Source organism: Anticarsia gemmatalis, chromosome 22 (genome assembly GCF_050436995.1).
Source record: "Anticarsia gemmatalis isolate Benzon Research Colony breed Stoneville strain chromosome 22, ilAntGemm2 primary, whole genome shotgun sequence".
Taxonomy (NCBI): domain Eukaryota; kingdom Metazoa; phylum Arthropoda; class Insecta; order Lepidoptera; family Erebidae; genus Anticarsia; species Anticarsia gemmatalis.
In genome coordinates this window covers 4966733-4991615 of record NC_134766.1, presented here as the reverse complement: position 1 = coordinate 4991615, position 24883 = coordinate 4966733, and the positions used below count along the sequence as shown (strand labels likewise).

Genomic DNA, 24883 nt, shown 5'->3' with positions numbered 1-24883 from the left:
GAAAAACTAGCATTTAAAACTGGCATCTGCCCCTTGAGAAATGCTATGTACACTGTACTTAGGTATAAAATATTAAACATCTATTAGAAAGAGTAGCTTAGCAGTACATTTATAGATAGAAGAAATATTCAAGAAAGTATAGTCAAGCTTATATTGTTAGACTCGAGTCTACAGAAACTATTATTATACTATGTCTAAGATAAGAAAACGGTTGTAGTAGAGGCTTATAACTATTCATTGGTAGTATAATTTGAGGTTTAACTTTATCTTAAAGTATTCTAACCAGTAAGAGAAAACGACATTTTGGTATTGTAGCTTAGAATAAGAAAAAAACAATCGTTTTAAAATTGACTAGATTAATTTTGGGTTTGCGAAAATTAAGTTTTTTTGGCTGAACTTTATTACTAAAATTGGTTGTTTCATAGTACATGAAAGGATATGAAAAATAGTACGCGACTAGATGGAAATGCAAATATTATTGGCTCCTAGCTCTTTGACAGCTTACTAGCTAACGTGCATTAAATATAGTGTGAAATAGTCAATCGTGACGCGCTCCTATTGTCTTTTAGAGAAATATTTAGTGCGGAATTTTAATGCGAATATGTACACTTCACGATAAGCTCAAATATTCAAATAGTTTAGTAGATAAACAGTTATTTCACGTCTATTTCATGATTTAAGTGATCGTTAAAACCAAACGTGCGATTATGATTTCTTTGAAAGACAATAAAATGCTCACGTTTTAATTAACATGTACGTTATAGTACTTAGAAACAGGCTCTCGCCACTTACTCTAGGCGATACAAGACCATGAGTATAACCTTACAACTACATTTCAATATACAGTGTACTTATGAACTGGCACTAAAGAAAACTTCGTTGTTGCTCACCCACATTTAAGCATTAAATAGTACAAGTAAGGCATAATAGGACGGTTTATACTTTAAATTAAGGCAGCTAAAGGCACCTAGTTATACTAGCGAAATATTTACAAGCTCGGGTGACATGGCCGTAAAGGCATCACTCGATGCGCCTACTCGATGCTAGATGGCGTTGTAGTATTAAACATACATTCGTTGAAGCTTCACTTTTGATACAATTAGAACTAGAAATATTTACACGTACTGTGTATTAGTACATCTATTCGTTGCTAGATTGCGTTGTACCGTTATTGACAGCTTTCGACGTTTGAATTTGCAACGGTATTTTTAGTCCTCGCGGTGCTAGGATGAGTCTAGCAGGAGTGACGAGGACTATAGCGTACTCTCATTTGTTCACTCCGAGGATTTTAGCTGCCTCGTCTGCTGAAGAGAGTAACTTATTGATGGTTTTGTCCGGAATGCCGAGTAGTTTGCCAATGAGGTCGCTGTTTTCAGCGTCGTTCTCGGCTTCTGAAGAGTATTTGCGTGACGTCATGTCTAGCTTGAGTTTCTTGTCGTAGGGGGCGGAGGGGGGCGAGTTGTTGTTGTTCACGTTGCTTGGGATCTCGTTACCTGAACCGTCGTCGTCTTGGTAGCGATATCTGTAAAGATAATGAGAGTTATATTAGCATGTTTTGAGGCAACAAACAAAAACCTATCTCTCGATTGCGCAGATATAGTTGTTAAATTCGATTCAACTTTGGATTATAACGGTTTGGCGAAATTTTAGTGATTTATTTTTGATATTGCGCTATTAAACTGTATTTGTATTGTAAATAAAACTAATTCCAACTCCTAAAGGTACTACCAAACCACTAGAAAAACATGACAAATAATTAAAATACTTACCCATTAGTAACATTTTCTTCAATCGGCGTGTCAGGAGGCGAGGCCTCCTCATCATCGGTGATCTCGTCGCGATGCTTCTTCCTGTGCCGCAGCATGCTGTGCTTGAGCGTGAACCGCCGGCGGCACAGATCACACGCGAACGGCCTCTCGCCGGAGTGCGTGCGCATGTGGCGCCGCAAGTCTTCTGCCGACCAGAAACGACGGACGCAGAAAGCGCAGACAACCTACGACAAAGAAAATAAAAGTTGAAGTATATAACATAACGAAGTAGATATCTATGAAATTCTAGGATTGAGACGATAGCCACTTGTACACACACTCTATTGCACGTTCTTAGGAGCGTACAGGATTACGCGCGGGAAAGCATCACGGTCATCACTCGCGATTTTCTTCACAGGCTTGACAGATGAGCGTGGCGCGTGGTCTTTCCTTTTCCTCTGTACGCGCGCTCTTTCACGCGTGATTGTTGTTTCATGCGCGATAGTGTGTGTAAAGGCTAATAGGTAACCAAAATGTAAAGAATATTTGTCTTACCTTTCTATTAGCGTGGTCCGGAAACTTCCCCCTCTCGTCATCATCAGCGCTTTCGCTTCTATCACTCGCTGCATCCAGAGCCCCCTTGTTCACAAGCTGTTCGTACTCAGTAGTATGAGCAGTCGCCAAGTGATTCAGTGCTCCACTCCTGTCTCCGAACGACGCCTCACACAGATGGCACTTGAAGACTAGACCACCATCAGTAGACTCTTCCACAACCTCAGGGTTTGGTGATCCCGGCTGAGAGTCACTCCCATGTCTCGAAGACATGTGTTTCTTCAAAGTTTCAAGGGAGGAAAACGTACTGGTGGGACAGGATGCGCATTTGTAAGGCCTTTCAGGAACCGCCCTATTGTCGTTCAGCTGCTGAGGTGGGGACACTGGATCAGGAATGGGTTCAGCAAGAATGGCTCGCGCTGATCCACCGTGCTTTCTCAAAAGATGGCGGTCGCAGTTCGACTTGGTGGTGAACAGAAGTGGGCAGTGCGGGCACTTGAATGGCTTCTGGCCAGTGTGAGTGAGGACGTGGCGGCGCAGAGACGATGACCACGGGAACTTCCGGTGGCAGTACGGACAAGACACGCGGTTCGGTGCGAGGCTGTACGCTGATTTTTTCTTAGGTGGTTGTGCTGTGTCGGTTTCTGACCTACAAAGATAGAAGACATATTTAACAACATGCCTAATGAAAACATAATCATATTAATCATGTTATCAATATTTACTTTGAATGAGGAAATGTTAGTAAAACAAGAACTTACTTATTTTCATCGCTGCCAGAGTTATTGCCCTCACTGGTGGAGGCAACCAGTCCCTCTTCATCTTCCTCCTCATCGCTGCGGGTGGGCACCACCGGTACTGGCAGAGGCTCCTGACTCAGCGGCATTGGGTTAGTTCCAGTGTCAGTCTTCTCACTATTGATAGGCAGTGGCTTGTTGATCAAGTTTCCCGCGATCTTGAGGTCAAAGTCTTTGTTCATTTCTTGCTGGCGCGACGCCATTAGGATTTCAGCAGCAGCGCGACGGGCTGCAGTGTGGTCCTCGAGCTTGGTGTCCTGGTCAGGCTCTTCGTCTATAACTAGAGCGTCATCTTCATCCTCCTCGTTATCAGCAACTTCATCAGAGTCTCGTCGCACGGGGGACCGCTCAGATTGCTGTAGCGGCCTTTCAAGATGGCGAGCTAAAAGTGCAAACTTCATCCTGTCAGCTAATGAGTCAGACGTAGGGTACGGCGGCGGAGCTCTTGGCGCCGGTCTCCGAACACTCCAGTGCTGAGGATGCTGCTGCTTCACGTGACGCTCCATGTTAGATCGGAGGGTGAACCGCGCTGAGCATTGCGAACATGAGAAGGGCCTTTCGGTCCGGTATCGACGTTGCTTCTGTTTTGGCATGAGTACGCCGTTTTTTATGACCATCTTCACTGAGTCATTCTGAGGAACGAGAGTGTTATTCATAGTGGGGCGAGGAGATTCAGAGTGTGGTGATGGTACAGGAGACAGCACCTGCGGGGGCTTCTGCTCTTCTTCTTCAGGCTCTATTTTAGGCTGATTTTCTTGTTCGTTAGGAACCAGCCTACCGCCAGACATGCTCAGTCCCCGTATGATCTCTTTTTGTATGCGCTGTTTTATTTCGGCAAGTTCTTGTGAATCAGTTGGGTGAGGAAAAAGCGAGGGTTGAAGTAAGTATGGGGCAATAGGAAAGGAAGGGGGTAAAGGGAGACCAGGGATGCCGGGAACTGCACCAGCGTAGAGTTGAGAGAGTTGAGAAGCGTAATAGGTTGGATCGAGTTTGGGCATTGATGATTCGAATAGTCTTTGCTGAGCGAGGAGGAATCTTGTCTTCTCGAACGCCGAGGCGGCGACACTCGCTGGATCAGGCTCGAAGGACGGGCGCGGTGGGGCACGAGGCTCGTCAGAGTCGTTGTCACGCTTCTTCTTGCTCAGATCAAGTACATCACAGCTGTTATTGTCACTAGTGCTCAAGTCAACCGGAGCCTCTTCGTCATACGACTCTGGTTGAACGTCGTTCACTTTGTAAGAGAGCTCTGGAGGCCTAAATTCAGGTATCTGCGTCAACTGACCAATACCCTTAACTTTGATTCGAGGGACAGGCTGTTCAGGATCTCTAGGAGTCAAGGGCGAATCAGGTATTGGTTTTGTTGTCAAATTGGTAACTGGATGCCTATCAGTAATGAAGCTTGGAGTGAAATGCGACAGTGGTGTGTCACGACCGGTACCTTCAATCCGCCTGTCTATGTCAGGAGTGTGGAATGTAATAGATCGCTTTACCTCATCTCGAGCTAGTTTCGTGTTGACTTCATCGTTATTAGGGTCTTCAGATGGATGGTAGATAATAGATCTTTTGACATCTTCCCTCGTTACCTTGGCGTGTCTGTTTCTTAAGTGGCGCTCGCAATTAGCTTTAGTTGTGAAAGCGTAATTGCACACGGCGCATTCGTAAGGCCGGTCTCCGTTATGCGTGCGCATGTGACGCACTAACGCCGCCTTATCTAAAGAGGCGTGAGGGCACATGTTGCACTGATAAGGTCCCGGACCGGTTCCGCTTAAGTGCACTCGGTTGTGTCCCTTCAGAGCTCTCAGGTTCGGGAACTTAGCTGGGCACAATCTACACGGAAACTCTCCACGAAGCTTCATGCGTCGGAATTCAGCTGCGAAATTATCTTGAGTTTCCTCCTGGTCTCTCTCTTTGATGATGGTATCGGGAGGCGTGAGCACAGCGCTTTCTAAGGCCGCGACTCTTGATCCAGTGAGTCTCTCCAAGAGGCCGCCAGCTGACGTGACGTTTAAAATCGATTGAATATCTGCCAAGTCGCGGGCGGCGTCGATGTGTCTAATACCATTTGTGGTGAGGTGGCCATCGTCGAATTTGGGAGTGAATCTCTCCATCGGTGGAGTCAACGTGCCGGGAATACCGAACGACCTGTTCCTAAGGTCTAATTTGGCGAAGAAATCTTCTCTGCGGTCTCTTTCCGGACTAGGAATTCGAGTGGCAGAGGCGCACGACTTTCTGTGAATGTCCAGAGCTTGTCCACAAGGGAAATCTCTGGCGCAGAGGTCACATCTGTATCTTTGGTCGGTTATTGACACGTGGGGGTTCCTTTCGCAGACTCCGCGGGCGATTTCTGGGAACTTTTTGCTGGAGAAATCAACGAAGGTGAGATCGTCGAAACCAGGTTTGGTGTCATCGCTGTGAGCGGTGTAGCGGTGGATGTCGTATGCGTTCACTGAGTCGAACCGCTGTCTGCACTTGGGGCACTCGAACCGCGCGATCCTTTTGTCCATAGGGATAGGTGAAGGTGAGGTGGACGCTGCCCTCTTGCGAGCGCGCCTCATGTCCTCCTCCTCGCTCCTGTCGGACCTGTTGTCACTGTCGATGCTCATCGTCCTTGTGGCTCTGAGCTCTTGCTTTTCAATTTTCACGGCGTCCATTTCGTCTTCGGCCTCGATTTTAGCTTCACTGATGACCTCCTCTGTTTTGATTTCTGTAACAAAAGAGTACACGTTACAATTGATTACGGATTGTATGTTTGAATAACGCAGGGCGCTTTCTTACAATTCCAAGAAAAGTCGACAATAGATGAGTCAGGCAATTCACTTGTGCGAGGTCGTTATATCAGTATAATAATAATGAGATATCATCGGCAGAATCGATTCTATTTCAACAATTAGCTAATAGATTCCTGTGTAGTCGTATTTACAAATTAAAATATTACTACCGCTACTCGACAACAGATGGCGTTAATTTGTTACCCCCAGTTGTTTATGCGCAAATTAAGCGCTATCGAAAGCTTGATCTAATCGTAAATATGGTTTATATCTCCGAAACAGCGGATCATTTGAATAAATTGAGACCTAAAAAGCTTTTTCGCCTTACAAAGTATCGTTTGAACCGCATCACGCAGACAATAAGAAACAAATTTGAACAAGCGTATCGATCCCTAAAAATTCTCAACCACAACAAAGTTCTCGACGGATGAATCACACTATCTTTTGTTTTAAAACGAACCGTAACTATGGCAACGTAAAAAGCGCCTTACTGCGTTCAAATAGAGCGTAGAGTCGCTTGGAAGGATCGCCGCAAGCCTCATTGAGGCTATAGGGCACAAAAATCAATAGGACTGACACCTAGCAGGCTATAGGTACAAATATGTGTTCGCTGGCAAACGGCTGAGTCACGTAAACGCTATCAGATGGTTGTTTTGTGAAAAGTAGCGATTGTGAGATACTTTGTGGACGTGCTATGAATAAATACATAATATATTTCGAAGTCCATAATCCACACGGTTGAGGAAGAATCAGATATCATGGTAAATAAGCGGAGTTTGGAATTCGCGGAAGATTGATTGACATAGCTTTAAGGATTACTGCGTAGTAGAGCAGTACTGCCATATAGAGCCCTTTAATATAGCTTAAGATCTCAAGTAATATCAAGGGTTTAGGTGTCTTTTTAGGGTTTTAAATGTCTTGAAGTAAACTTCACTGTTGTTTTACGTATAAATCAATGAATTCCTGCGTTGTGTTGAAACCAAAATATAAAATGTACTTGCCATTTTACGTCTGGGAGCTATAATAAGTTACTTCATTGTGTTTTATAGATTAGTTTATCCTTATCCTTTGTTGGAAAAAATGTATTAATCATGACATTCCCGTGCCTATTTCAGTGAAAAGTAGAAATCCTTAATGAAAAGGCAATGAAAAGAAACCTCAAATATTATCGGCAGAATTTGCACAAAGTAACTAATCTTAAGCGCTCTTTTTAGCCAAATTCATGTGCTTTTTTCATAAATTCCCATAGAATGATAAAGATTTATCAGATCGCCATGTGAAGTAGTAGCCACGGATAGATGTTTAGTGTCCGTGTTTAGAATAACAAGAGATTTGACTGGTAAAACACAGATGGTCTAAGATAACTTCGCACCAAAGTGCGCCCGAATTGTGTATCTCATTGAAATTTATGTGGATACTACTGATTTAGCGATTGTAGACAAAGGTGCCGAAAGTTATGTAAAACGAAAGTTTAAACAAATCTTATGATTAGGTTTCGAAATTGCAACATTTTCTAAAATACGGGATTTACCCAAAACAAGAGTTGAACTAGAATTGAAAATGTAAAGGTTTTAAAACTATTTAATATAGATACATGTTACGTTACAGTATTTTTCATGACAGTCGTCGTATTTCGTAAATTATTTTCAGTAACTGTAATTTATTTCATGTTTTTCCATTTAACTCATGCATGAATGTTAATAAACATATTGTAAAGAAAAGCCTTATCAATACATGTTAATTGTGTCAAGGAGTCTACGTACTATGATCTTTAAACCTATTAGATGTTAGATATAATGTCTTTGTTTATAGGAAAATAATAATGTCAAAGAAGCACTGATGTTTATTTTTATTTATATGTTTTAATGTTTCTGTTTTAATTATAAATCGAATAATTACTACAAAATTTTAGGATTGGAACTGCCGAATTGATTAGATTTTTTTTAGTATTATGAAAACTGCATGCTTTTGTTCACAATCCTTTTAAATTAGGGTGTAAAATCAGCGATAGCATCTCAAGTATACCTAAGTTAAAAGTTAAAATCACCGTAACTTTTGGTGACAATCTACAAATATGTAAGTTAATTCTCTTCAAATCGCTGTTCGCCAGTTTCATCGTTTCTTTCTAAATAAGTATTAGTTAGCGTATCATCTAAAATATATACAGAAATTTACAGTCACTTTATGGGATAGTTTATCCGTCACTCCACAAGCCGTAAAAATCAACTCTAAACTAACATCCTACTAGTTCAATTTCACAATATTTTAGTACAATCCCGAGAGCAGAGTGTATAGCGGGACAATGGCGAATCTGACTCACATTACGAACGTCATTATGACCTATATACCAGATTATTAATTATCTACGCTTTATTATGTTATAATCCTCAATGTATTGTTTGAGGAAAAGGTTGTTGTGATTTCACCTGTCTAATTCAATTGTGATTCTACTAGGAATTGTTTTATCGTAGTGACAAATTCAAATCTTTGTTTCTGTATTGGTTTAAGTGTAAATTGTTTATGGGTTTATCTCAGGAACTAGTAGTCCGATTTAGATGATTTTTAGATATATAGAGAGCTAGATTATGCCCCTATATTATACTTACTATATTTTAAGTGTAGATTATATATTCTAGGTGAATAAAGATGATGACAAACTACAAGAAAGACACCAAAAAATATAAATATTTAAATTAATATGTCTGCCTTTCTTCGCTTTTCAGCTAAATAGGTATTCTGATTTTGTTGAAATTTGGCAGTATGTAAGTTTATATACCCACGAAGCATATAGATTACATTTTTTCGTGAAGCAGGCAGAGTCACAGTCAAAACTCAGTACTAAAGTAACCAGTTCTGTCCCCAACAGGATGGCACACACAATAAAACGTAAATGCACACAATTCGATACGATTGAGCAAGTGTTACTTGTAAATAACACTAATAAACCACTCGCTAAGTATTTATTTAGATAAACACGTCCGGTCTTAAGACTTGAATCGAATTACGCTGTATTCACTCTTTTTATTTTTATGCGTATCATTAATGTTACGATTAGGATTTTGTTAAAGACAATGTGATATGAAATTGCTTTTATATATCTGTTTATAAGTTACAAAAGAAGCCTTTTCCAGTGTTTTTTCCTCCTAGGTTTTCAGTCGAGAAAACTTAAAGAATTTTCATAGTATTCTTATGAAAATGGTATGGTAGCGTGTTTCCTAAAAGGGCGCTCGATTTTTTCAGTTGACAATGAAAATATTGTTATAGCTTTTATAAGAGATTATCACACAACGGGGAATATGTTAGAAGGGTCTTTTGTCCACTCATTAGTAATATTCACTATCCCTCTGATGTACCGGTTGAAATTTTTATGTCAATTACATGCGGCGTCCAAAGTTTTCTTTACAGGTAAAAAGGAAATTCTTTCGTAACTCATAAAACATGGCTACAATATAATAATGGTGAAGCTCATGAAAACACGGCGCAAGCATGTCGTGTCGGGTTTTCTTACCAATAATCACTTCACGCAATCTCCTTAGTAATATGATGCGTGGCCATTATTGACTGCTGTTACACCGAGCTGTAACACGCGGTGGAATTTGTTGAAAACTGGTGAATAAGGGTTCTCATTGATAAATGTAATATTTGATAGTAATTGCAAGAGAAAATTTGATAGTAATATTGCTTCATGTCGTAATCAGTCTCTGCATAATTTAAGATTTCAAAAATTGCTTTGGTAAATTATTGATTTAAATTTTCACTTGTACGTCTAGCTTTACCAAATCTATGGCTTCAAATATAATTGCCGTAAAGACTTATGGTCGACGTAGTCTCCGTAGATGGATTTTAAACACCTTCTAAAGTACTACTAAAAACAGCCTCACAAAAGTACAAATACGATAAGTAGTGTTCGTGCAACATTACGTTAACATATAACAAGATTATTACGCGCTCAGCACCGTGACGGTGTGACATTAGGACATTTACGCAACACATACTTGGAAAACAAAAGTGTAGTTTAGTCGCAAATGTGACGAAATTGAAAACGTACATGTTCTCGGAAGCTATCTGAAATGCACGCTCAGCCAGCACGCGTTCATTGCGATTATTGCCTTTCTTTTATTGAAGAGGAGTTCCTCATACTAATTTCATACTTACATGTCTGTCTGGCTTTCACTCAAACTGACTAACCGATCCACGAATAAACTTCACTAAGAAGAAAATTGAACTTACGAATAATGTGAAACCGTCTAACTAAAGATAAAACATTAGCGACTGCAGGTGCGTCTGTATCTCATTATCATAAGACTCGTATAAACGATGTTTCATTGAACACGACTGAGTCATGACTGGCAAAATTCTACTACAATTTACTCTACGAATAAGTAAAAAATAAGGAAAAATAATTACAAACTAAGAAAAGTATGATCTCACTATCTAACAATTTATACTAAAAGCCATAACTCAAATCCTCCACAGGCTGCACAGGATACAAACCAAATATCAATCCAAAGTTTAATATTCATGGTGACATACAAACACGTGTATGGCGACATCAAAATAGTACAATCACGGAATAAACACCATCCGAATTCAACGTACCAAGTTCAATCAACTTCATGTACGGAGAAAAGGTGTCACATAGAAGCGCAGGCGCACCGTGACTTCCTCCTTCCCGCTTATTCGGAATTTAAATCGACCTATCGCCATCCCGAAGTGTCCCGAAGACGGGCGAACGCACACGACAATAACTCTTATTGTCCGCATAATAAGATGGTTGACGCGTAACGGTGGGCGGCGCATATTATAAGCGATTTGATTGATATGTCGGGGACGTCGCCGAGTACCGTAGCTTTCTTCAACACTCCAATGAGCCTCAACGGTACTGAATTACACCATGTAGTATCTCCAAGCAGTCATTTATGGTGTCGCCATCGGCAATTACCTGACCATACCCGTTTGCCGCTTTCGCAACTGCCATTTTGCTGGGAAATTCGTGTGTTTTGCACTGTGCGCTGAACTAGTTATGTTTCCTCAACGGTAAAGTTAACTTTGTCCGTGACAAGAGACGGGTATTGTCTAGAAATTGATAATGTGTTGTGTGGACGCTCATTTTGTTCGTTTGTCAACGGTGGACTCGTTTCATATCTCGAGAGAAATTTAATTATGCACCTATTTTTACGAGATTGTTGGCTTTCCTAAATTCAAGTACTGTAGTAAAGTACGAGGGGTTTAAGAATGCAGGTCTCGTTTCTCCAATAAATCCAGTACACATTATTTCTTAAATAACGACTGAGAGACGTCTCGGTATTCAGAGGTACATGCATAAATGATCCAGACATACTCATGAATGTAGCACATACATGAATGAAGAACAAAGTAACACGAAGCCAAAAAGAGGTTTTTGAGATCTAATCATCTACCCATATCTCGTAAGCATGAAGGTATAAAGTTGTGGCCATCATTAATGCAAGTCAGGGTCCCGCCTTCCGCAGTAACGGTCCTCAGTGGTTATGATGCTATGTCACTAGTCCGACGCTGTCTAATATTATAAATGGGACGCGAGTATTTTGTACTTGGTCGGGTTACTGGCACGTGAAATAGGGAAAGACTGGTTTTTACCGGATTTTTAGGGATGACGAAAACAGGTGGAGTTCTTTGCGTTATTTAGGTCAAGTGGTATTGTTACAAAAATTTGTCCAATGAAAGAAATATGAGGGACACTGGAGATAGATGATACTGTATCTTATAATATACTTCTTACGGCTTAGAAAATCTACATTTGCGACTAGAGCTAGTATTGGCATGTACGGTTTGAAGGCTATTTGAAACATAAAAAAGCTGCCCTATCAAAATTGTCATGGACCACTAATTTTAACGACTTCTCTATTCTAACAAAGAATCTCAATTGTTTTTAAAGTTCGACGAATTAAACCTTCATTATTAAAAAGACACAAGAAACATCAACATGAAAGCACTTTTAAGACCTTTTTCCAATGCAGCTGTACAATAAAAACGACTAATTTAATACTAGACCGAACAGTATTTATAATGTCAAAGGAAATTGCATACAAACATAAAGTCGGTGTCATATTCATTGATTTTAGCTATTGCATGTTTTCTTAGAAAATAGTTGGAATATTCGGTGTATTTGTGAACGAATAACGAATAATTTCGTACGTCTATGTAAACACGGGTCGAGTTTCCACTCGGGTTTCCTGCCGCGGTGCCGACTTCCAGATTAGAAGGTAATGTCATTAGTTGTACTTATTACTACGTACGGTGACATTTAAAAATGAATATTTATTTAAGTTAAACTGTCTTTTACATGGGTCAATTTTAGGTCCAATTTCTGCTGGATATGCTGGAAATTTTGACATGGCCTAAAGACTGGATAGACAAAAATCTAGATTTAATGCGTCTTTTGAAGAAAATAACTAGATAAAGTTGCGTAATATCGGTTTTTTATATACGTAGTCTTCAATACTACTTAAAACTATTACTAAGCACTTATTTATAAGTACACTTAAGATCATAAACAAACAACTTAGATTGTACACGTCAATCGATAAAACGGAATCTCGATAGCAAATCGATCAATCGCACGCCCAAAAATGGTTTCCACTCGATTACTCGCTTTCTCCGAACGGAAAAGCGTCCCAATTAGACGTATGCGCAGCTCGCGGGGAGGGGAGAGCGGGGTATTACTGTACAAAATAAAACGTGACTTCAGAAGAAGACAGACGTAAGTCGTAAAACGTTTCATTTTTGGAAAGGCAAAGAGATGTGTCATTTTAATTTTATCGTTAATCTTGTGTACCTACTATTACTAATTTGAAGAAATATATTTTTGATACCACGATAAGATTTAAAGCAATACCTATATATAGAAAAACCTAATTTTAAAAGTTAGGTACAATGTGAGTCATGTACAGTCAGCTCAATCAATATCAAATGTTCTTTCCATTTGCTATTGATTGAAATTTTTAATTCTAACTCATTCTACCTGATTTGTCTATGGAATAATGTGCACACTTCAGTATATATGGTTTCAAAAGATTGAGTATGATTAGTGACTTTTGGAGCTGACTGTACAAAGTCGAGTCGTATTACGTCGTTGTTCCACTGAGATGCGATATTCATTCATTCATTCAGTCGTATAGTTAGTGGTCAACCCGGTGTCAAAGTTGTTCAAGCCGCCCGAAAGGCCTTTGACATGGCTTGACGACTGTTATCTTAGTTGGACCGACTATTTACGTGCCCTCCGAAGCACGAAGACGCTCAGTTCAAATACCACGATGCGGTCACCCATCTATAGATTGACCGCGCTAAGGCTTGCTTAACCCACGGATCGTTTGCCGACCAGTGAGCGCAACTGGCTATGAGCGCCTTGATGCGATATTAAAATGTTAATTCGTAAAGGGCTCGCGAGATGGCAGGCGGTAGATCGTGAGCTGATTAATAAGTTAGGTTATTTTACTTGGAGTGCTTTGACACTGAGTTGTTTGGTTAATACGTGTGTGATTAAATGTTATTGCTTGGTTTATATCTGTTTTAAGTTGCGTTGAAGAAATGTTATCTTATTTCGGTTTAAAAAAGCCACTTACTACTTTTATCTTTAAGATTTTAAAGCATGCGGAATGACTACCCTTGGAGCTTTAAATTTTTTTTTTATACTTACTTCAGATTTTGTAAGAAAGTATTTACCTAGCTAGACAAAAAAAAAGCGCAAATGACAGGTAGTTTCTTAGGAAATTTCGTAATATAAAACTAACCTCAAATAAACCAGCATTTTAGTGATTACCAAATAATTCAGCAATAAATCGTTAGGGAGACCATCACACAAAAAGTCCCGGGACAAAATCAACTCAAATACTATCAAACGTCCTCTTATAAGACGATTACAATAGTTTACATATACTATTGTTTATTTAATACATAACAATTACTAAGGAATGAACTTAATGCTTACAAATTACTTAATAAATCTTTAAGCAGTAAAATACACGTGGATGATTATTTAATTAGAAGCGATACAGATGTTCTATGACGTCATTGTACACGATTGTCAACAAACGAGAAAGATTAATACCAACTACATAAGATTATCCTATCTATTATTTATTCCTATCTATACCTATTGAGATAAATTTGTAAGATTTTATGCCAGATCTTGTATTATGAAATTCATTTAATAATTGTGAAAATTTTACAGTTACATTCTCTACCATTATCGACTACCGACAACCGGCTAGCTATAAAAAAAATGTATGACAATCAGTTCAGTTTAGAGCCTCTAGCGTGCGGCGTAGAAACTATTTTTGCAGTACATTTTAAATGTCAAACTCTCGATACTCGAAATTATCAACTGTAGAGAATCGTGCTACAGGTCTGTCCCATTAGTCCCCTTGAGTTGGGAAGAAATAGGGCCCACGGGACTAGTGAGATAGACCCTTATTGTTTCTGTTTAATGCCATTTTAAACCATATTTTTTTATTGTCAAACAATTTTATTCGATCAAATATGTACATCGAATTAATTCATATTATAATGAATAAGGAAAAAATGTCTTTGAAATCTTTTGTTTACTGTTTTTTCTTAAAGTAATTGACGTAATAGCAGAGTGATTTCAACACTAAACTGTAACAATCCTTTACGGGATGGTGATATTTGTCAAACAGCAATTAGGACCGGAAGACTAGTCTTATCAGATAAAGAACCGTTGTCGAAGTAACGACTGCAGACCTAATCGGTCAGAAAACACGAAAAACTTTTACTAGGACATAAACTCACGATAAATGTATATTTGCATTAGATATTTCAAGTAAAAATAGGTAACTTTTTCGTATTATCTGAAGGTTTTTTCAATACGGTAATTAAATTTTTATTGTGAATGTTTGGAACGAAAATTGGACTGTCTAGAAATATTACTTGATCAAAAGAAAAGTGAGTAATATTAGAAATATGTATTCCAATAATTTGATTCACCTTAGGATGAAGATCATAAGAAAGGAAGTAGATTAGTAAGTTTGTGTAATCTATTGTGTGTGAAACACTGCCGTATACGACGATTATGATTCATCAATACGCGGTATAACAAAACATTGGAAGGGAAAACTATAAAAAATACAATATTACATACAAAGAGACAGGTCAAATACGCATTTTATTTAGACTAGTAAGAACAAATATTAAGAAATGAGGCTACGTTTCTAATACTACAATTTTAAGCTCCATTTCAGATGTCGTACTCGAAGTAGGTACTATTACACATACAATAAAAATGAATGAGAAAGTATGTTTCATTGTCCATTTCTCAGTGCTTCAAGATTTACAGAACGATTCAAAGAAAACTGTGACAAAGCAGTGGACACAAGATTGTGTTGACTGTTGACACAGTGCGAGAGGAGCCGCGAGAGGAAGCTAGTCTATCAATGTTTGAGGTACCGTTGTCTCAATGAATGGCCTTAAGATGTGTAGACACAAGTGTTTATGCGACAAAAGGATGTTTCCCTTGCTCTCTCGAGATTGCCGCTTCGGCTGAGCAAACTAAATTCCGTGTCCGATTGTCTTAATGAGTCTCTAATGAGATATTTTGTGTTCTATTTGGCTTACGAAACTTCGCCTTGGTTTGAAAATCTTTGAGTTTGTACAGCGGGTACCGAAGGGCTTTTACGTACCGCTCCCGAGTTAGAATTACATGACGGTTTCGCCAGAAATATTATCGCCTCTGATATAAGAGATCTGATGAAATGCTATAGATTGGTAAATCCGTAATCATTATGGCCCTCTTAATTTATCGCTAATCAATTCGATAACCGAAATCAAATTAGTCGACGTAACGCGAATGAGCCTTTTATTTATCACATAAGAATGATTTTACACATCATTATTGGTAGTAAATATTTTGACAGATCACGATTTTTACAAAGATAACACTAAAACAAACAAGATATGGAGTGTGGAATATTCTAGAATCCTTCAAGTCGTATGAATGTTATTTTAAATAACAATTGTAGATACACCTGTGATGGCACGCTACAGATAAGAAATACAGTTTAATTACTTGTATTTGAAGTATCAATAAAATAGACAATAAAATTTGTTCGCTAGCGTTGGCTATTTTGCATAACTAATATAAAGAATCCTGAGTATACGAGTGCAAATAGCGGATGACGGTCGTAATCATTATCAGCTGTTCTAAGCGTGTAATGTAAGCTTTTAAGGGTAGTCGTATAAATGCCCGGGTGTCATGTGCGGCGCGTGCGCATCATATCGGTGTCGCATTGAGCACAATCTTAATTGTGAATGAAATGTATTGTCTGGTTAAGTAGTTCCTGAGAGCAGACTGAGTAATATGATTTGTTTGTCAAGTAAGATGATGCATGTATGCCTGATCTGATTTGATTCAAGATAACAGTTGTAAGTTTAATGATAAAATATAAATTTAAATATGTTTATAGTTATTAAATCTTTACTAATATTATAAAGCTGAAGAGTTTGTTTAAATGCGCGAATCTCAGGAACTATTGGTCCGATTTGTAAAATTATTTCAGTGTTAGATAGCCCATTTATCGAGGAAGGCTATAGGCTATATATCATCACGCTACGGCCAATAGGAGCAGAGTAGCAGTAAAAAATGTTACAAAAACGGGGAAAATTATGACCCATTCTCTCTTATGTAGTTTTGTAATAAAGTTGGTACTTACGTTGTGAAGATGGCGGTTCAGCCGCGGGAGGCGCGGGCGCGCTGGCAGCACCCTGCATGGCCCGCGACGGTCGACCGCGCCGGCGCCTAAACAACACAAAACAATTAATATTCTATTCATTTATAAACATCAGAAGAAAATACTACTACTAATCTTTATTTTTAGTTGAATTCCGTTCGTTAAAGATTGTTTTTCAGGACTGGAGTGTTTTCAGCATATTCAAGTAACATAGGTACATTACAGCTTAATAGCTCTTAACAGCCTCTCTGTCCCTTTATATACCCATAGCCTCTTTCACACTAAAGCATTTTTCTTTCGGTCATCTCTTACCAACAGTTTCATCTACATTAATTTTCAGGACTTTTATTCAAAATATACCTACCCGTAATTGATATGTCATTGTCTACTTAAGGTATTTAAGTATAATGATTTTAATTTGATTTCATTTTAAAATTATGGTGATCCTACTATATGCTAATTATGCTCCTTAAAGCATTAAATTCAGAGTTAAGAAACTACATTTTGTATAGTAGGTATGTATTTCGTATGTGATCAATAAAATTGTCACCGCCTCTTATTAATGGGAAGTGTGCCCGTATTGTCTATCTTACATATTTATCACTACGACAGTGCGCACTAAGGACAATAGAATATCAATACAGCTCTGTACTACCGCTGTATATGGAATAAATAAGATACTGTAATAGTACCTACACTTTGTCTGTCTCAAATATACAGAATATTTCATTTACTGCTAAAAATCTAGGTAACTATTTTATTCCCATCAAATATTTAATTACAGCGAGAAGTATTTCGAATTTAACGAGTATGTTTTTTGCTCTTACGAAGGCGGAAAGAGCTTTAAGTATTATTTCTAGTGCGTTCAGCCTTTTAAAATTATTTCAGAATAAAGACTGGCAAGTTTAATTTATTTTTAAAAGTCGCAATTTAGTGGAAACTTGTAATTTCCACAAAGGAGGTTGAGTCATTGTCGCTATCAGCCGGCTTCCTGCGGTACTCGACGTTAATCATTGATCGGCCAGAAATGAGGGTACCTAATCTACACACCTATCTGTGGGTGGGGCCATAAGAACAACAGTCAAGAAGACTATCTGTACTGTGTACTAAGATTACCACGTTTGTGTTTCAGTATTTTTGTAAGCTTATCTTGACTAAAGTATGTTAGGGACTTTTTTTTGGAGTTGCCGTGACTATAGCCTTTAAAAATGTTGAGTTTGAATCTTATGTAAAGAACCGACTAATTTTTAACGCTAAATTACCGTCGTCATATCCATAAGCATTATTATAAACCAAATTAATAGGTCGGGGAAAAAGTCTTTTCGCATTATAGTATGTATGAACTTGTAATAAAATCTCTTAAGCTTCAAGAATCACAAATGAGAACACGGTTCATTAGGTTTCTTTCAGTGAGCTCATGAGATACCCAAATATCGAGCTTATTTCTGTAGAGAAAAGATTTTACTACAAGTTCATACATACTATAATGCGAAAAGACTTTTTCCCCGAATTAATATATCAACAAGAATCTAATCCTTAACAAATATGTTACAAAATATCCTGATTTTATTACACATGACGTTGGTCGCATTACTTCGACTGGTCGGTGCGCGCGCGTTGCTCGACCTATTCTAGTCCAGACAATGCGTGCTAATAACCTGCCCGGCTGGTATGCGCCACTTATGTACAACCAGCCGGTTACTTAATGTACTCGGCTAGATTTTTACGAGTTATGTACTCGATACTTGTATATAGAGGAATTTGTTTGACAAATTGATTGCACTTGTAATTGCAGTTAACTTTTTTTGCGTCGTTATACATTATATTTGTATATCTCTGTGTTATATTTCAGGCTTTTTAGACGATCTAAATCTTTAGAAAATTAATTGTAGCTTGCTTTCAGTAGCACTGAAAAGATGACTGTCTTGTCACCCGTGATAAATCTTCGTCTTAAGGTCACTTCTGGATCTCAATTACCTGCTAATTTAAGAAATTATGAAGTCTTAAATAAGTTATATAGACGAGGAAAACTGTAGTTTACTTACTGACAGGTTGCATCCCACATCAATCGCCAGTCGGTTCTTATGTCTGAACCATTTAATCTGACTTGTTAATAGCACTCACTCGTAACGGATTCTAGGTAAGAATAAATCATTGTAAATCTCGTCACTTACGCTTCTTGGACTAGGTATTCATTACTGTGGTTTATCTTAATTAATCTATCTGATTGTGATCTTTTCCTTGCTAACTTTATGAGGTAAGCTGTGTTTCTATGAAGCTAAACTTCAGAAATTGTTTCGCAAAAACGCATCATAATTATTTATCTCCGATGACTTATTTACATGGAAAATAGTCGATATATGAGAAATAAATTCTTAGGTTTTAGTTACTTTACATAGGTTTCTATCAGAGTACCTATAACGAGTTTATTTTACATAACGTTTAGTGCTCTGATTGGTCCGCTACAAATTCTTAACCAATCACAGAGCAAAACGCGGTCTACGTCTCGGGGTACGTAAAAATAACTCGCTCTAGGCATCCCAGATATCTTTTCACGTATCCAAAATTGCGAGCAGAGAAATACAGAAAGGAAATCTTTGAATTAAAATAATAGTGATATACAATTGGTCATAATAGCTCGATCGGTTAGAAATTACTTATGCCCAGTTCCTAAGTACCTTTAGTGGTAGTTTATCTATTCAATAGCGTTTTTTTGTATGAGTTTAAACACTATTGAATAGATAAATTACCGGTATATGTACCTCAGAAACCGGGGGTTAGACTTACTTTTGTAATACTAAAGTTTTGGTTATAAAATCACCACTCATATTATGAATTGGATTCTTTTTATTTAACTACGTTATTATGAATGGGACTCCGGCCTTTCAAGGAAGCAGGTTTAACATGAAATAATCTTACAATTTCCACGGAAAGCAAAATCATCTTTCCACAAGTTTCATGTTGCGCTTTGAAAACGATGCCTGGCGGTGCGTTTGATCAGGATTACACTGTACTTGGAAAAGTAATACAATATTAATACTTATCTTGTAAAGCGGTCTCTTTGTTAGGTTATCTATAACTGATTTCAGTATGCCGTCTCATTGGGTATAAGGATGTTGTTTTGATTTTAAAGGACCCGTTTGTCATTGCTAATTTAATTTTGTTTAGGTTATATGAGAAGGGAAATCCCCGAAATGGTATAATTCTTTGATAAAATGTCCGAACAAGCTTCTTCTTTTAAAATTGGTTAAATAGATAAATAACACTCGGAGCTATTAAGAGGCATAATAATTCTCACTGTGCTTTTACTTTTCGTCAGTAAAGTTTTTCTTTATTAAAAACTCGTGTATTATGAAATTATCAATTGGTTTATTGCGGCTTTGAAAATTCCGGATGGATTTTTGGCGCAAATATGTTGTTTTAAATTCCCATTGATTATTCAGTGCCGAGTCATTGCGGGGAAAGGCATGTTTGTTTAAAAAACCATAGAGTAAATAAATTCCAATTACCTTTTCTGAGATTATAGACAGGGACTAACTAGGGATGTGAAGTGTAGACTAAACCTTATGTCAAAACCAACACTCCAGGCGGGTTATTCTCATAAATTTTGCACTAACAAAATTATCCGCATTTTAACGTAATCTTTTAACGTGTAAAAACAAAAATCATGTCTTCATTAGCAATAACAATAAATAGAGTAATAAAACGAAGTACCGATAGTTATCAGTACAAGGATTTGTTATCAGTCGTGTAGACGTGATCCGTTACATCTAATATCTTAATTATTACTCAGTTCTCTCTGAGTGTTTGTAGGTGGTACTAATCACGTAGACTTACTAACACTTCGAACTCAAAAAAAGATCTTAAATATTCTTAAAGACATTTTCTTATCTAATGGTTAGTGGTCAACCTAGTGTCAAAGTTGTTCAAGCCGCCCGAAGGCCTTTGACGTGGTTTAACATCTTTTATCTTAATAAACAACAACCGGGACTGATTTTTTACGTGCCCTTCGAAGCACGGAGACGTATGTTCGCTTGTATTAGGTGGTTACTGTATAGTTTGCGTTTCCTGTGGGTTTATTGGTATTTTGCATTGTTTTTTTATCCATATCCATACTAATATTATAAATGCGAAAGTAACTCTGTCTGTCTGTCTGTCTGCTACTCAATCACGGCCAAACTACTGAACCGATTTGCATGAAATTTGGTATGGAGATATTTTGATACCCGAGAAAGGACATAGGCTACTTTTTACCCCGGGAAAATGACGCATTTCCCGGGAAAATTCAGGTGGCGAACGAAGTCGCGAATGAATTAACAAAATTCCGTTGTCATGGCAACTGTTTTAATGACGGATATGCCTTAGCGCAACTTCGTTACATAAATATATTAAGAGATATAAATAATTTTTAGAATATTTTTCGTGAAAAAAAAGCATATTTTGTATCATCACGCTACGACCAATAGGAGCAGAGTAACAGTAAAAAGTGTTACAAAAACGTGGAAAATTCTGACCCTATCTCTCTTATGTGATGCAAGCGAAGTTGCGGGGGTCAGCTAGTTACTCATAAAGCTTTTGTTTCAAAAGTTGTAACGTGTCGGGAAATAGGTTTAAATCTAATGGGAATTAAACGGGGATAAAACCACGAATACATCTTAAATGTATTCGTGGTTTTTTCCCTGTTTAATTCCCAATGCATCATTTCAGGTACATGTTAATTGCTTAATTTGGTGTTGCAATTACTAAACGGTCATTCGTAATGTGCTTTTCGATGTTTGCGTCACGTTGATGAGGAAAACCTATTTATTCTTGTTAGATTTAAGCTTATTAGAATACCAAAATATCTTGTTCGTATTAGAATCTTATGAAAATATTATTCGTAAATATGGAATTATTGTTTTTACCATAATTCTCTTTATTTAATAAACGATGAACTGAATCTAAGCCTCACAAAACCGTTCCTACAGTTGTCTGTGTTAACAAAAAAAAATCCTAAGCGGCCAATATTAAAGCCTTTCTGTATTCTAAATAGCCTGTATTCCTATAAGTATGTAAAGGCAGCCGAGTATTATATGATAAAAAAATACTAATATATGAACGAGCTTTAAATTAACACATGATTGATAAGTAAGTATAAAACGCCTACTCTCATCTCATCATCAATAGATTTTTATCGACAAACAAGTGAAGCGCACTTGAGCAAGAAATCACAATATAATCACCGTGTTATCACATTGTGAAACAATGAATCTTACGAGATACAACGGCGAGATAAGTGGCAGATAATGTCTCATCTCATTGAGACATTTGTACGTTATTATCTCGATATGTTGTATCTTAAGTGATAGTCGTGATAGCTATGTGCTCTTTAGATGATTATGTAATGATTTTATCGATTCTGATTGCGCTTTTGAAATTGTTTTGATGAGTTTTCGATAGGATACCTATATAAGATTTTGTTTTTGGGACGATTTGTGTAAATTTATCGGGCTTTGAGATTTTTGTGTTTTTCAACAGAATTAGATAAGTACGTAAGTAACATGTAGACGATCACTTTAGATAGACCAGACCTCCAGATACAGCCTAGATATAAAGGTTTTGAAATCCTTTTTATTTTTTAATTCTAGTGTGATCTGTGTTAAATCAATGCAATTACTTGAACGTTTAATTAAAAGCTTAATGTAAGAGAAAAAATATTATCATTCGGTCTAATCGAAAATTGTAGAACCTTGAAAATCTGAAATATAACAACTAGGTACTATTTACACAGTATTCTTTCGTTTCACATTATTCTTTCTACAAAATCTCCCATAGCTTAAAGGAATATCCCAAAACAGTTTTGTTGTCATCTAATACGATTTATCAAGAGAATCAAGTGTTTATCTATTTGTTGATTGCGGCATTATTCTCAACAAGTTGAGATGTTAATGCAACTTAGTCACGGACCAATAGATAACAGAGCAGATGTTACATACATCTTATCTTAAACTGATTGTAATAGCTTTTGCTTTAGGAGTTACGAAAGAGTGCCGTGAAAATGGCTTTTGCGAACAAAATGTTTTGTATTGGGTTGAAAGAAGGTAGGTAAATGTAGCATTTTGCTTTAGTTTGATGGATAAGGACTAGATAGCGTATCCTGTAGATAAGTTAGAGATTGCAGGGGTGCAGAAAACTTACGTTTTGTTAGTTAAAAGATATATCTCTACATTCTAAAATTCTATTGGATTTTGGTAATCAATATTTCTTATTCGAAGATGGTTAAGTTAAGGGTTATATTTTCTTGTTAGATTATCTTATGGTTGTTGTTTCTTACCAGGATAGGTATGCAGTCAATTTCTGTTTCGTGGACGTACGTTTGCAACTGTATGTCGTAATATCGATAGAAATATATATGTACTCATTAAAATGATAGATAATACAGATAACTACAGACATATGACATTGTTTTTCTAAAAAAATAATGATGACATATTTTTGTTTTATACCGAAGTTAATCTGCTTAGATAAATGGAAAGATAATTATTTATCAAGCAATAATGTCATGCAGTCAGACGCGCCATTAGTCAATATCGTGATCGGCTACAATTCGTTTATATCACCTGAAAAACATTAACATAACAGCATGCTATATGAATTTATATTTCATACGAATGTTCAATCGTTTCATCATTGTAGAAATGTAGACCCTGTGTTTTTTTATTTAAAAATTTGCAGAATATGGCTTCTTTGGCACAATGGCTTTTTGTCAATTTTGCTTTTAGGTTTTACGATATATTTTTTTATTAATTATCTTTATTATTATATTTTTAGCTAGGATTTTAGTTTGTCTTTTTTATAATATAATAGTAAGAATACTAAATGGCGTAAGTAAACTACCACAAAACGCGCTAACAATAAAATTGTAAAAGAACACTTGCATATACGTACATTTATAAAACAAAGCTTTTAATAATACACTAACATGTTAATCACACGTATAATCTTAAGTATTAAATTATGAAATAAAGGCAATTATAATATAAGTATAAGTTAGAAGAACAATTAAGTCGACACTCGGGGCGGCCGACGGCGAAAGTGATCCAAACTCGTTAAAAAAAAAAACTCTTTTGTTTGCAATACTTACGCAAAAAAACATATTTGCATATTTTGCAGGTACATTTTAATAATCAAGATTTCAAGAAGCTGTAGGTATTTAAACAAATTATTGCATTTTTATGCATTTACTCTCATACGCTTAAAACAAAGGATATTTTTTTGCGATACAAAATCCGGAACTTTCATGATTCATTGATTGATTATTTTCTTTTACGTCACTTAAAACGGGCTGTTATCAGACAATTAAGATCACTTTATCACCGAACGATGATGATGCGTCAATCATCACACAACACTTGAACATTATTATTTTATTCATCACTTTTATAAAATACACATTGTGCGAAAATTTGCAAACAAAAGATGTAAAAAAAAACCTCACGCGTTTCTGTATTTTCTACTTTTTTCGCGCACTGTTTTTAATATTTATAGAGTGATACAGAAAAGGGAGTAAAATAATTGGATTATAAAATATCTGAAGCGATATTCTGCAAATTAATAGTAAGTATAATAGTAACACACACGTCACCTCCAAGGGTTTAAGGGTCAAGAGACGACGAAACATTCGACTGTCGCGTATCGCACTGAGCCCACTCGATATTAATTACTAGAGGTACCTAAAACACAGGGCGACGCCCGCCGTCACTAACGATAATTTGCATCGTAATCTAATCGAAATTACTTACCCAATGGTGGATAATTTTTGCGATATCAGCCGAAGCCCGAAATAATACAGAAAATAGTCCAACAACACTCGTAACAGCGTCCAGTCTCTCACTAAACACCTTAATTAATTTTTGAGCACAGATTTGCAGTCTTCGATTATTTTCTATTTATAAACACTTGTAAAATTTGTAAGGCACTATTTAAGTAATTCGCGCGTGGAACGTGTGTCGCATCTCGCGCGGGAACGACAACCTCGCGCGGCGAGATGTCGTCTCCTTGTGATCGTGATGAGAGTACGCACTGTCGCTCTGCTCTCGGGGGAGCAGAAGATGGCCGCCGATTGGTCGAGAGCGGCGGCCGGGTGCGCGGGGAGAAGGAGAGAGCGCATCTCGAGCGGGCCGCGACTGAGCGAGACAGCTAGCGTCGGTAGTTTCGTCGTGCGAGCGAGATTGTCTACGCGAGTTCAGGTGGATGGATCACCGCCGAGAGCGCGCAATGATAATAGCGTGGAGATGCCGCACCGAGTGGTTCCG

The 24883-nt window shown here is 37.5% G+C and overlaps 1 protein-coding gene across 2 annotated transcripts; it reads right to left on the bottom strand.

Moving 5' to 3' along the window:
• Window positions 1-44: 44 nt before the first annotated feature.
• On the bottom strand, window positions 45-24629 carry LOC142982543 (uncharacterized). 2 transcript variants are annotated; one of them, XM_076129078.1, is made up of 6 exons: window positions 24371-24629; window positions 16572-16657; window positions 3062-5801; window positions 2304-2949; window positions 1770-1993; window positions 45-1522 (listed from the first exon to the last, which is right to left on the bottom strand). In XM_076129078.1, exons 2-6 carry the CDS (start codon window positions 16627-16629, stop codon window positions 1267-1269), a joined length of 3924 nt encoding a protein of 1307 aa, XP_075985193.1. In that variant the 5' UTR covers window positions 16630-16657; window positions 24371-24629; the 3' UTR covers window positions 45-1266. The 2 variants fall into 2 exon arrangements, with proteins under 2 accessions (XP_075985193.1, XP_075985194.1); XM_076129079.1 differs by lacking the exon at window positions 24371-24629 and adding an exon at window positions 24214-24265.
• Between the last annotated feature and the right edge of the window lie 254 nt (window positions 24630-24883).

Coding starts and splice junctions, on each gene's coding strand:
- LOC142982543 (XM_076129078.1), bottom strand. CDS start 16,629: ATGCAGGGTGCTGCCAGCGCGCCCGCGCCTCCCGCGGCTGAACCGCCA. Junction 5,802..16,571: donor TGAACCGCCATCTTCACAAC/GTAAGTACCAAC, acceptor CTTTTGTTACAG/AAATCAAAACAGAGGAGGTC. Junction 2,950..3,061: donor TCTGGCAGCGATGAAAATAA/GTAAGTTCTTGT, acceptor CTATCTTTGTAG/GTCAGAAACCGACACAGCAC.